At 42.4% G+C, this 13363-nt stretch overlaps 1 protein-coding gene across 1 annotated transcript in view; it reads right to left on the reverse strand.

Annotated features, from left to right (window-relative positions):
- KATNAL2 (katanin catalytic subunit A1 like 2) overlaps window positions 1-10199 on the reverse strand; it is a 29569-nt gene extending 19370 nt beyond the window's left edge. Inside the window, exons 1-4 of the mRNA XM_075185991.1 lie at window positions 10047-10199; window positions 4407-4477; window positions 2202-2368; window positions 201-246 (exon numbers count right to left, since the gene is read on the reverse strand). Of these exons, the coding sequence (XP_075042092.1) occupies window positions 201-246; window positions 2202-2368; window positions 4407-4477; window positions 10047-10097 (335 nt within the window). The 5' untranslated portion in view covers window positions 10098-10199. The remainder of the gene's footprint in view (window positions 1-200; window positions 247-2201; window positions 2369-4406; window positions 4478-10046) is intronic.
- Window positions 10200-13363: the final 3164 nt, after the last annotated feature.

A 13363-nucleotide genomic window follows, 5' to 3' on the forward strand; every position in this document is an offset into this window, starting at 1 on the left:
TGGTTTCTTATAGCAAACAGAGGACACAATATCTGAGTCAATCGGCAGTTACAGGGTGAGGTAGATGGTTGCATTTACAAATATATATATATATTTGGGCAAGACACGCACAGTCACCTATACTTGAACAATCTGTACATATACTGGCTGGAGGAGACAGGGTTAGGTGGGACTGAGGACATATTACCATGCAAATTTACCTTCTCACTCTTCCTCCACTATGAGGCTTTGAATACAGTTTACTGTCTGTAAAAAATAACAACAAAAAAATAGGTTAAGATTCAATTTACATAAAAAGTTGAAGGTCAGGTAAATGGTTTTTTTTTAAACTTTTTTATTTAAGCAAATAAAAAGAAAACACATTATCAACAGTAGTAAACCCCAAGTGCAGAGAAAAATGAACGCACTGTCAAAAGTACAAGGTCTATTATAATCGCTGTACAAATAATACATACAAATAAACAATATAATCGTCAGTGAGCACTACCTATCTATGGATTGATTGTATCATAATATTGAAAGCAAATAAATGAAAATCTACTGAACACAATTTAGTGAAGATAAGTGTCACTATACTGAGCGTGCGTGACGTGTGTGACAAAGGGTTAATAAAAAAAAAACCACCTGTTCTGTTTAAAAATTATTAAAACTTTCCCTGTCTACGCCACACATTAACTTTGCCTTTCCAATTATGGCCACCACAAAGGTTTTTTGGGGAGAGCTGACACTCTTACTCAGGTTAGTTTAAAGGGAGAACCGAAGGCTTCCTATCACAATTTACTTTCATCAGAGGTATCATAAACCAAATGATCTCCTCTGACCCAGAGTTATAAACCAAATGATCTCCTCTGTTTCAACTAAGTAGCATTTCTAATACCAAGCTAAGTCTGACATGTGAATTTGTAAGAACACATACTGGAGTCATAAAGGCCAATCAAGAGTCTACGATGTGCGGACAGGTAACCCCTATTGAAAATGTAATAAACATTTCTCTGTACCTACTAAAGACATGGTGGCTAGTGAATAAGACAACGATTTAAGGAGTGTCTCGTCAGTAATATAGGAAAAAACCTCTCGCTAATGAGACAATCCAGAACGTGCCTTAGCATAATCACATGACCGTTGCAGTTAAAAGTTCTTCAAAGATCTAGTTTTAAAGAGTCTGACACTTTTATTAACTATAAACCCCTGAATTTTCTAAGGCTGGAAATGTGGTATCTCATAGCAACCAACCAGATATTAGCTTCTAGCTGTACAGTGTAGGTCAGAAAATGAAAGCAGATTTCTGATTGGTTCATTAGGGTTCCAGTCCAGATTTGCACCTATGCGCAATGTCGGCAAATAATCCACAGTTGGATTAATTTTTTACAACACAATAGGAACCAATTAAATACTCGCTCTTATTCTGTAACCTGAAGTAGACAGATTAAAGCTCATTGCTGATTGGTTGCTGTGGTTCAGTGTCAATTTTGCAGCTAAATACAATGGGCCTGATTCATCATGGCAGATATACTGAGTGCAACCTGCGTTTAGTATTAAACGGACACCCAAATTCATCAAGGCTCGGATCTCAAGATACGTGTGCTGTTGTAATCGGGTGTAGGTCTGCTGTGCTCTACTGCACAAGACCCTGCAGGATACGATGTGGATTATAAATTTGCAAAAGGCGGCACAGGAAAATAAAACAAAATATTAAATTAATGTCACTGTTAAGAATATAGGCATTAATGATAAAACAGTTATAAAAAAAAAGTGTTTTTTTTCCCCATGAAATACATTTATTAGGACGTTCTTAATGTCTACTGAACATAAAATACATTTTCACAGTTGCTCCTGATTGCAAACACATGTTATAGCATGTATACAAGACTGTCATCGCTACTGATCAGGACTTAGACTAGCCCTGTGGCTGGAGCAAAAGATATGGCAGAAACACAAGTAACTTTGAGATGCCCAGAGCTGGATTCGGACAGGGCTGCGTGCGCTACAGTTCGACACACCCTTACTGTACGTTGATGAAGGCAAAGGTATTTTAATGAAAAGGGGACAGTGACTGATTTCATTAACCAGTAGATTTTATTTTCTATATTTAGTGTCAAACTGAAATGTCAGTAATCTTCCTCCCCTGTGGAATCACTATCAGGATCGCTATATATATACATGTCCAGGGTACAGCTGTGATATTTATCTATATAACTCACCATTATCTGCAGTCTTCTTGGTGACTTTGGGGTACCTCTGAAATTTGATATAGTAATAACTCTCATATTCCATGAGAATAGTTTCCAGGTCGATGTTGTCGCAAACTTCAAAGCGTCTCAGGTTCAGTTTGGTTTCTTGTTCCAGAGTGTTTGCCGAGTCCACATAACTAGAACATAACAAAGAAGTAGAATCATATGCGAGACCTTAATAGGATAAATTTAACTGTTTATAACAAAAAGCAGTCGATATGGTGCTGGGATAACTGAGCTTTTTATCGTTTTAGCGGGTGCTGCCCTATCCCTGAGAAACTTTGTCCCACTGAATAAACTTCCCTGGCAGCTGCTTCACTGTATGTATTGTAACATATAAAGAACACTATTGCACATTCTAAGGGAAATCATGGTCGGCTCCAGCCGAACATGACGGTTATAGGACCGATGGAAGCAGTATTACTTTATTTAGTCATTTATAGGCCATGCTCATAGAAGATATTTTAATGAAGCAATTTAATATTAGGTTAAAGGTGCATTTGGGGCCGAGAATTACACTTCCAGGGGCTATGATGCACTCTGGCTGGCACTGTTGGCCTTGAGTTGACACCAAACCAGCACCATAGGACCATATCTGCCTCCGACACCCGGCCAATGATCTAGCAGACCACCGCCGATACCTCCACTGCCAGCAACCAAACAGGGCAACTGTCCCAGGAGCCAGGGCCAGGCCAATACCTTACATGGTGGCATATTGCCATAAGCACCTTCCCCAGTCTGTTTAAAACCTACACTATCCTGATGTGCCACAGTTTGGTAAAGTGATGTACCGAGTGAGAAATTAATGCAGTGTGTGGAGGGTCATCCACAGAAAATATCGGGGGTCACTTACAATCTATGCAGGGGGGAAACAAGGAAGATCAGGGTCTTAGGGACTTAGGAGTATCAATCACACTGGTGCACCCTGACTTGTTGCTAAGGTCCCAAATGTTACATAACCAGATAGTCTGGATTGCCATGGCTGGGGGCAGCTAAAAGACCAATGGTCCAGGTTAATTTGAAATGGGAAGACAATCAGGGTTTTGTTAAAATTGGACTACTGGGCGGACTTCCAACGAACGTTACCGTAGGACCGCGGTCTTGCCAGCCTCTGTGCTCAAGACATAAGCCACAGTCAAGACAAACAAGGAGCTTCCACTTCTTCAGGCTTTCAGTCAGAAGCACCCATGAACCCATCACCAGAGCCAGTCCTCTCCTGTGAGCTGCCAGAGGTAACACTTCTACTGACCCGACTACTTCTGGGGTAGACTTGGGGAGTTAAACCGGTCAAAGTTTATGGATGCCCAATGTACAGGCCCATCCTTAGTCAGCCTCCGCAGTGCAGCCGACCCATTGATACCCCTGGAGGTGGATAGTTTGGGAAGATGGGCAACTGTACCATGTGACCAACATGTGAGTCCCACCACAAGTCCAAGATGTTACCAAGCAGTTGATCGTTTCTAGATGTGCCCAACTGTTGGCGCTAACACACAACATTCCCATAGTCAGACATCTAGGCATCAAAAAGGCCAGGGCCCCTTGTGGAGTAGCTTCATTTGGGTATTACCTGAGACAGTAAGTATATCAGGGCCGTCTGCAATGTAGCCTAGTATACACAGCGACCCCCATGGAAGGCACTCTAACCTATGCTAATTATAGGGGGAACCTTCCAACGGGTAACAGTGGACATAGTCGGCCCTTTGCCCAAGCCCAGCTGAACAGGGAAGCAAATTATTCTCACTGAGATAGCATTTTGCTACCAGATTTATACCGTGGCTGTAGCAGATCTCAGTGGGAGAAATTTGGGGTTACCCCCTTTAATTCGCCCTGTACCTTTACCCAAATTAACGGGCTATATGATTGGTTCAACGAGACTTTAAAAAAATTGCTTTAGACGTATAAACACGTATAAGGGAGGACTGGGAGTGATCACTGTAGCAGCTCCTGTTTGATTATAGGGAGATAATGCAATAATCCACCGGTTCCTTCCTGTTCGAGTTGCGGTACAGACAGAAGGTCAGGGGGCTGCTGGACTTGTTTCGAGAGAGAGAGTTGGAAGTTCAGTTACCCCACGATTATAGAGTATGTGGAGCAGCTTAGGGAGCCTTTGCAATTGGGTGAGCTGACCCATTCCAACCTCCAGAAAAGCTCAGAGCCGTCAAAAGCTGCGCTTACCCCTCCTGCATGAGGTAATGTATGATGAGGATGAGAAGGTTCTTCCTCCGCGCCTCTGTTCTCAGTTCATCCTGTAAGAACACAAATGAGAATATTCAGGCTCTGGGAGAGGGCGATACTCAGGGTTCTGGGAGAGGGCGATACTCAGGGCTCTGGGAGAGGGCGATACTCAGGGCTCTGGGAGAGGGCGATACTCAGGGCTCTGGGAGAGGGCGATACTCAGGGCTCTGGGAGAGGGCGATACTCAGGGCTCTGGGAGAGGGCGATACTTAGGGCTCTGGGAGAGGGCGATACTCAGGGCTCTGGGAGAGGGCGATACTCAGGGCATATTGGATTTTCCTGTTCATTGTGACCTAAAAGCTACCAAATTTCTATACATTTTTATAGGTCTTCAGAAAGTGGGTTAAATATGTTGGGACATAAATAAATCCAATATGTATGTATGTATGTGTATATATTTATTAAGATTACTCTTAACATTGGGGAGACAGAGAGAGACATGGGGGTCCAGAGAAAGAGGAGCCGAATGGGGGTCCAGAGAGAGAGAGAGAGAAAGAGGAGCCGGATGGGGGTCCAGAGAGAGAGAGAAAGAGGAGCCAAATGGGGGTCCAGAAAGAGAGAAAGAGGAGCCAAATGGGGGTCCAGAGAGAGAGAAAAAGGAGCCAAATGGGGGTCCAGAGAGAGAAAGAGGAGCCAAATGGGGGTCCAGAGAGAGAGAGAAAGAGAGAGAGAGGAAGAGGAGCCAAATGGGGGTCCACAGAGAGAGAGAGAGAAAGAGGAGCCAAATGGGGGTCCAGAGAGAGAGAGAGAGAGAGAAAGAGGAGCCAAATGGGGGTCCAGAGAGAGAGAGAGAGAGAGAGAGAGAGAGAGAAAGAGAAGCCAAATGGGGGTCCAGAGAGAGAGAGAAAGAGGAGCCAAATGGGGGTCCAGAGAGAGAGAGAAAGAGGAGCCAAATGGGGGTCCAGAGAGAGAGAGAGAGAGAGAGAAAGAGGAGCCAAATGGGGGTCCAGAGAGAGAGAGAAAGAGGAGCCAAATGGGGGTCCAGAGAGAGAGAGAGAGAGAGAGAGAGAGAGAGAGAAAGGAATTGGGGTAGAGAGAGAGAGCGAGAAAGGAATTGGGGTAGAGAGAGCGAGAAAGGAATGGAGGTAGAGAGAGAGTGTGAGTGTGAGAGAGAGAGAAGAATGGGGGTAGAGTGAGGGAGAGCGAGAAAGGAATGAGGGGAGAGAGAGACAGAGAGAGAGGAAAGGGGCAAAGGGAGAGAGGAATGGTGGTAAAAGGGGGAGGATGGGTTAAAGAGAAATAGAGGGAGATACACAGGGATAAGAGAGAGATAGAGAGATGGGGAAAGCGGGAGCAAGAGTGTTTTGAAGCCATATTCCACTGACACTTGAGTCTTAAATTGGATATAAATGTTAGATACAATAATTTTAATGGAATTGTAAGAAAATCAAAATCAGAGTGGGTGACAATAGATTAGCTACGATCAGATGCAGATGTTTAAATTGTTCGATCACAAAGGAAAGGGGGAACATTTTATTGTTTTAACAATTAATGTTCTTTGAAAACTGTGTATTCAAATAATGCGGCAAAAATGTGTAAAGCGACTAGTTCATTCTTAATCGGTTTTCAAAAAAATTAAATCGCAATGTACGTGCCATAATCGAAAATGTAATCTGAGCGCATATAGAGCCCAGCACTCGTTCTAAAACCTGAAATATTGCTGCATCTATAGCGATCTTTACTTAAACACTAAACCACTGTGTAGCTATGGATGTCAGATACAACGTAACGACTGTTTAATGGGTATTAATAGTATATAATGGCTGTATCCATCATTATGCAAGTACTATGTAAATAGATATTGAGTGTTAAGTAATATAAACATGGATAAAAGCTTATGACTGAAAATGATGCAATTAACCAAATTTACCTCATCTACAAATAATTACAACATACAAAAAACTGTGCAGAAAGGGCAATCATTGTTAAAAGGCAATTACTATGCACTGAACAACAATTAGTAGCTAGATGAGCCAATGAAACATGTCTCCCATGTCAGAATATAGAAGATAAGGGATCTAGTACATTGTAATTACTGCATAGATGTGATGGACGTGGTCATTTGCTTCTCTGTTACTGGGAAAAAAAATAAGGCTTATTGCATGAAATAATATTAATAACTTATCTGTACCCCACCTGAGGTGGGGTACGTCTCTAGCCTCAAGGCAGAAAGAGCGTCTATATTCTTGCAGTGTCATCAGGGGGCTGGTTTTTGTCAACCCTGGTACCTGCCCTGGCACGCTGTGTGATACAGACAACCACTGACTATTACTGAAATAATACTTACATGATGTTAAGGTGCAACAAAAAAGTAATTGTCAGCAACCAAAAGCACAAAAGGTATTTTTTTTACAACTGTCAGTAAATTTCCTGACGATTGGCTATCACCAGTGACCTATAGCTACAGTGTATCTAGCTAAGATAAATTATTTAATTTTTTTATATATTTTTCATTATAATTTTAAATATTTTTTTTATCCTTTGTTCTCTATTGTACGTTTCAGAAAAATTACCAGTGATCTTTGCCTTTGTGTATAATTTACTTTAGGCTCATACAACAGAGTAAACGTGGAAATATTTACTAATGACAGGGATTAGCATTCACCTCTGACAGTCTCTCAGGCTCTGTCCTTGTAGCCAGGTAACGCTCAAACGTGAATAGAAACAATCTGACCCCACATAAAGAAGTAACAGAATCTTTGTAAATAGATCGGCATGTAAACTTCACCTAATATTTCTGAGCAAACCCCTTGTCCTCTTGTGGTACAGGCAGCAGTGTGTGTGACTGAATGTAACAGCAGTGATACATTGTATATTGTAAGTGTCTCAGGTACAATCCTGTACATGTCACTGTATATTTATACTGCGGATCGTTAATAATACTATATTAATAATTCACATTCCATATCTGTCTTCTCAGTCCCATCAAAGCATCATTTGAAAATTGATTCTCCAATGTTTTTGTTTTTTTTTCAATTTAGTGTCCAAGTTGAAACGATAGTGGATGGGGCAGGGTCCTCCAGCAGCACAGAGTATATCAGGAGATGAGTGATGTGTTAGTGAGGACAGGGCTGCATGTGACAGGGGCAGTGACATGATGTGAGGAGGAGAATGGAGGCAGCAGGAAGCCACAGACTGATAATTATATAGTGGAAGGAGCAGGGTCACCCAGCAGCACAGAGTATATCAGGAGATGAGTGACGTGTTAGTGAGGACAGGGCTGCATGTGACAGGGGCAGTGACATGATGTGTGGAGGGGAATGGAGGCAACAGGAAGCCACAGACTGCGAGTTAAATAGTGGAAGGAGCAGGGTCCCCCAGCAGCACAGAGCAATGATGTAACTTGCCTATCACAGTAATGGAAGAAGATTATGGGGGTCTATTTATGAGAGTGCGATAAGTCATAAAACTGGATAAAATACATACATATTTTGCTCTAGTTGTGCGCATGTAAACTGAGGTGTAAATAAAAATAATTCAGCATCTGGTGAGCATGAATGGAGTTGAAAAGTTACATTTATCTCAATGGGCCTGAATCATTGAGGAACGTAAATGCCGATCTGTGCTGTATTCTGTGTAAATCCGATCTCCACATAACTAGAACCAGACCATATGCCAGAGAACACAGAAATGTACAATTCATCTTCAAGTGCAAAGGACCCTACTACAGTTGAAGATTTCAGGGGTGGCACAGGGAGGGGACTGGGCGTATGTACTTAGTGTACAGTAAGGACGCGCCAAGCTCGGGCTCACACAGCAGCGTCCGACAACCCCCGGCATCTATAAGGTTCGCAGTTTTCTGTCGTATCACTTAGGGAGTAAGTGCTGATTACTAGTGATGACGGCTGTGTATGCAGCTAGAACATGTGTTTGTAATCAGGATAAACTGTAAAAATTTATTTATGGAAGGAAAAATAAAACTTTTTTTTGCCTTTTAATGTTTTGTCATTAATGACTATATTATTAACAGGTGACATAAATGTAATAATTTTTTTTTTGTGCGTTCATTTGGGACTTTTTATTCCACATATGCATCGGACGTATCCTGCAGTGTGTTGTGTCTGTCAGAGCAGAGCGCACCTAGACCCGTATTCACCAACAAACATATCTTTACATCTGTTCCTTGTTGAATATGGACGGGCATACACCTATTGTATGTGCGTTTTTTTAAAAATTACTTTCATTTTGCATTCAATGAATGAGGCCCTTTATGTGTAGTAAACATACATTTAAGACATGTTTCCGCATATATTTGTCTTAAATGAGAAAAAATTCTGTTTTGGCCCAGGTGCATGTTTAATATGCGTTTACAAGTGCATCTGCATTTTTTTAAACAGTAACATAAACGCAATGCGGTTTATATACTTGTTCCAGAGGGGAGATCACGTTGCCAAGGCCAGGGACATGGCTGAGCGGACCGCGTCGATAGGCCCCCTGCTGCTCAAACTCCACGATTCACGGGAGAATACAGCCGGGAGCAGGGCTACGATTCGCTGTGAATGGCATCACTAGGCCCCGCTCCTACCCCATCCACAAGAAAAGTGGGCAGATGCGGGAGGTACTCCTACAAGTTCGGGAGTCTCCCGGACATTGCGGGAGAGTAGGCAACTACGCCTTAGAACGAAGCTGCCTGGGAGTTATCATGCTTGACATTGCACTAGTTTAATAAACAGACCCCATGGTGTTAAATGAGCACCGGGTTCACTGAAATGGAACAAAAAGCTTTCAAAATAACGTACCGCAATTTAAAGCACTTAAAATGCAAATATGAACATTCTGGTTTAATGATTTTTATTTTCAACTCTGTTTACGTGTGTTCAACTGGGCAAAACATGCATGTAAAATGTATCACTGTAACAGCAGTGGGTACCTAGTCTTAACCTGTATTAAAAGGAAGTGGTGGCATCCTAATCCCTACGAAATCCCTTTAAATAACCCATCAACATGACCCATTTTTACAGCATAAAAATGTTCTGCTCCAGGTCCTCCACTTACAGTAAAAACCTGGGCTAAAGGAGGCTCTTGATGTAAAAAAAAAAAAAAAAAGATCATCAAACTCACTTATTGTAACAGGAAAATAAGTGGGAAAAGCAGAAACATTGTAACATCCTGGAAGCTCTATTACAAACACACCAATATTACAAACACACCAATAATAGACAATGATTGAGGCACAGGCAGGGAACCCACTGGATGACAGGGCTTGCTGGCACTTGTAGTACCCCAGCAGCCTGCAGGAGGGTTTATAAGACAACTTTGACTTAAACTTGCACACTGCGCATGCGCGCTGACATATACCCTTGGACACTGCGCATGCGCGCTGCAGAAGTGTACGGACCACATGGTCTGTTTCTATGACAACCACAAGATACTCTACGCCAAATTGGGAATCTGGGTCCCCTGTCAGCATAATGTTACGTCACATAAAGCACAGTGGTAGAACTACAAGCCCCAGCATGCTCGGGCGGCACCTGGCGTTGTATTATATGCGGGGCATGCTGGGAGTTGTAGTTCTACAAGCAGCCGGAGAGCCACAGCTTGCCATAGCCCGAAGGAGTCTTATCCCATGCGCTGTCTTACCGCCTCTCTGCTCTGTGAAGCGTTCTTGATCGCCTGGTAGGACAACTCCATGCTCAGACCTCGGCTTAACGTCTGCGCCGAAACCACACATGAAAAGAAGACACACTAACCGAAGGAACGGCCGTAACCTGAGAGTGACCGGCTTGCGGACCAATAGCGGATCAGCCTTTGGGACATCAACAACAATTCCAACCAATCAGAAAGCAGATACTGGAGCTGGTCCCCACAAGGAGGAAAACATTAACCTGTTCATTACTGGAGCCTTGTGATGTTACAGTTACACTTAATTCAGATAAATGATGTACTTTAATATGAGGCATCCCACATTCTAATAATAATATGAGGCACAGAGGTAACACATGCATTTTATCAATTATGAAACTTGCAAAACACCTCTTACATTAACTATATATATATATATATATATAGATATATATATATATATATATATATATATATAATTAGTTACCATTTGTAAGGAAACATTGCATTTGTGCAAAATTATGATCAGTCCTTTCTGTCTTTGTTGCCTTTCCATAATACTTAACAACTTTGTATAAATATACAAATATATGTATAAAGGAAAATAAATTCTTTCACTAGACCTATAAAATGTAGTTTGCGCATAATATACAGTGGGAATATAATTATAATGATATTATTTTATCAGAAAAATCAGCTTGTAATTTGCAGCTCAGTGAACGATAAATGACAACGGTCTCCTTAAAGACTCCTATTTATCAAGCGAACTTATCTCCAGTGAAATCTACGTTTTCTTTGGAGGCAGTGATTTATTTATTTTTTGTTTCTCCCTATTTATTAATGGTTTAATGCATCGAACGCGGTTATCCAGTTTTTGCCCTATATCGCCGTCCCCATAGAGCTTAGCTTAATTAACTAAGAGGCGAAAAATAAATCTTTTTGCTGCTGAGAGGTGTAATCGCTGGGTGTGCGCAGTCTACGGCTCCCATGACGTTCAGTATCTTTCCGATGGTAAAAAGTAAAACTATTTTCAGCGACAAGAGTTTTATCTCCTTCATGGTTAATTCCATCTCTGGATGACTAGCATAGAGACAGGAAATCAGGGAGGAGGCAGCTTACCTCTTCCTGGTTCCCTTCTCCTCCCCTCATTCCTGTTATAACTCCATGCAGAACAAAGAAAGCTCAAACACAGGAGGTAACCAGTGTTTATAATCCTTGCTGACACTTAACCCATTCAGAGATTGCATACTTTAAAAGCATTGCATTTTTTAATTATATATTATTGTTACAGATTTTCAGATATGATTTTATTTATAATTTGTAGCTATCTTTTCCCCTTCCTCGCTTTAATCCCTATCATTATCCCCTACGTTATTGTGCCCATCTACCCTTTCTAGCACCCTTCACCGTCCTCACCCTTATATTTTCCATTTCCTGCCCTCCCGTTATTTAATGTTTTAATTATTCACTTTTTCAGGATTCTACCCTGTGTTTTATTTTATTGGCTAAAATCATCATTCGTTATGGAGATATTCGCCACCTATTTGAGGATGCGTGCCCGGATACAGCTAGCCACAGCGGCAAGTCCATCGAAGGCGCGTCCCAGAGAGCCGAAACAGCCACGGAGAGAACGTCTTCGCAAGCCGCGCGTCTTTCGACCAAGGCAAACCCTGGAAGGTCTGGCCGAGGAAGACGTGGTAAGACTGTACCGGTTGCCTTCCGCCGCCATTTTGTCCCTGTACGAACTGGTGAAGGACGAAATAGAGCCGAAGACTCGAAGAACTCACGCCGTGCCGGGGATTTCCAAGCTGTTGAGCACGCTGCATTTCTTGGCCTCGGGTTCTTTCCAGCCTGCCGTGGCCGCTGCGGGGGGATTTTCGCAGCCGACGTTTTGCAGGTTTATTTTCCAGGTCATACACGCGCTCCTGAAACACATCAAGGAATTTATTTATTTCCCACGCGACCAGAAGCAGTGGTTGGAGGTGAAGCAAGCGTTTTACGCCATTGGAAAGATTCCAAACGTCATGGGAGCGATAGACTGCACGCACGTACCGTTTACATCGTCGCACAATATGGATTCAGTCTGTCACAATACGAAGCACTGCCATTGCATGAACATGCAGGTTGTATGTGATGCCAACCATAGAATACTTAACGTGTTTGCTGCATTCCCAGCCTCCGCCAACAACTCCGACATCCTCCAAAACTCCTCCGTCTTCCGTGACTTTGAGGAATCCAGGCTCCAGGGAGGATGGTTGTTGGGTGAGTAATCATTTCACCGAATAATGCATTTCAGCCTGGCGTAGTTTGGCTCTTCTTATCCAATGCCCTTTGTCTTGTGTTTGTCGAGTCTAAATCAGATTGTTCTCCTGTAAGTGTCAGTCTATCAGTTATGAGCTCATCAGCTGGAGAGAAATAAATACACTGCATGGTTTGAGTGTACAATTAGCTCTGCTTTATTAGTTACAAGTCCATATCTATATAGCAAAAATTGTGTATATCAGAAAACTACGCCCCAAAAGGTTTTAACCACTTATGCTCCCTTTACACAGATGTTACTATATTCTTTCATTATCACACAGGAATACTCCCCAGGGGGGGGTGGCTTATCTCCTGTCTGCTATGTCCAAGGTTATAAACATAGCCTTGCAAATAATGAATTACTCCTACAAAACAGTTGCATCTAATCTGTCTTTAAGCTATAACAGAACAAAATGGCTATAAGGCAACAAGATGCAAAATCACATTTCTCATGTTTTGCAGGTGATTCCAAGTACGGCTCAAGGTTTTGGCTCCTGACACCCATCTCCCAACCTCGTAGCCCGGCAGACCAGCGTTACAACCAGGCGCACCAAGCCACATGCCGCGTTATCGAACAGACTTTCGATATTTTGAAAAGCCGTTTTCAGTGCTTGGACCGGTTCGGGGGCACTTTGCAGTATTCGGCCGACAAGGTCTGCGAGATTTTTACAGTGTGTTGCATGTTGCACAATATATGTATTCAGCATAACCTGCCAGTACTGCAGGATCCGGATCTCCCTGCAGATCTAGAAGTGGAAGAGGGCGGCACTCACTCGGGAAGCCAGGTCCGGGCCAACCTTATTCGGGACTTTTTTTCATGTACGTATGTGCGATTATTGATTTTATTTAATTTATTTTTATTTAAAAATATGTAATTGTTTTGGGTTTGTTTACTTTCTGTATTATCATAGCTCAGTGTTCTCCCCAGCACCTATTTACCGGGTGCTCCCCCCGGCTGGTTTTAATTGCCACCCAGTTCTTGAAGACCAACAGAGTCCTATTATAATAGAACAAACCATTGTTTCTCCTGATTT

The sequence above is a fragment of the Mixophyes fleayi genome, chromosome 1 (genome assembly GCF_038048845.1).
Source record: "Mixophyes fleayi isolate aMixFle1 chromosome 1, aMixFle1.hap1, whole genome shotgun sequence".
Lineage (NCBI taxonomy): Eukaryota > Metazoa > Chordata > Amphibia > Anura > Limnodynastidae > Mixophyes > Mixophyes fleayi.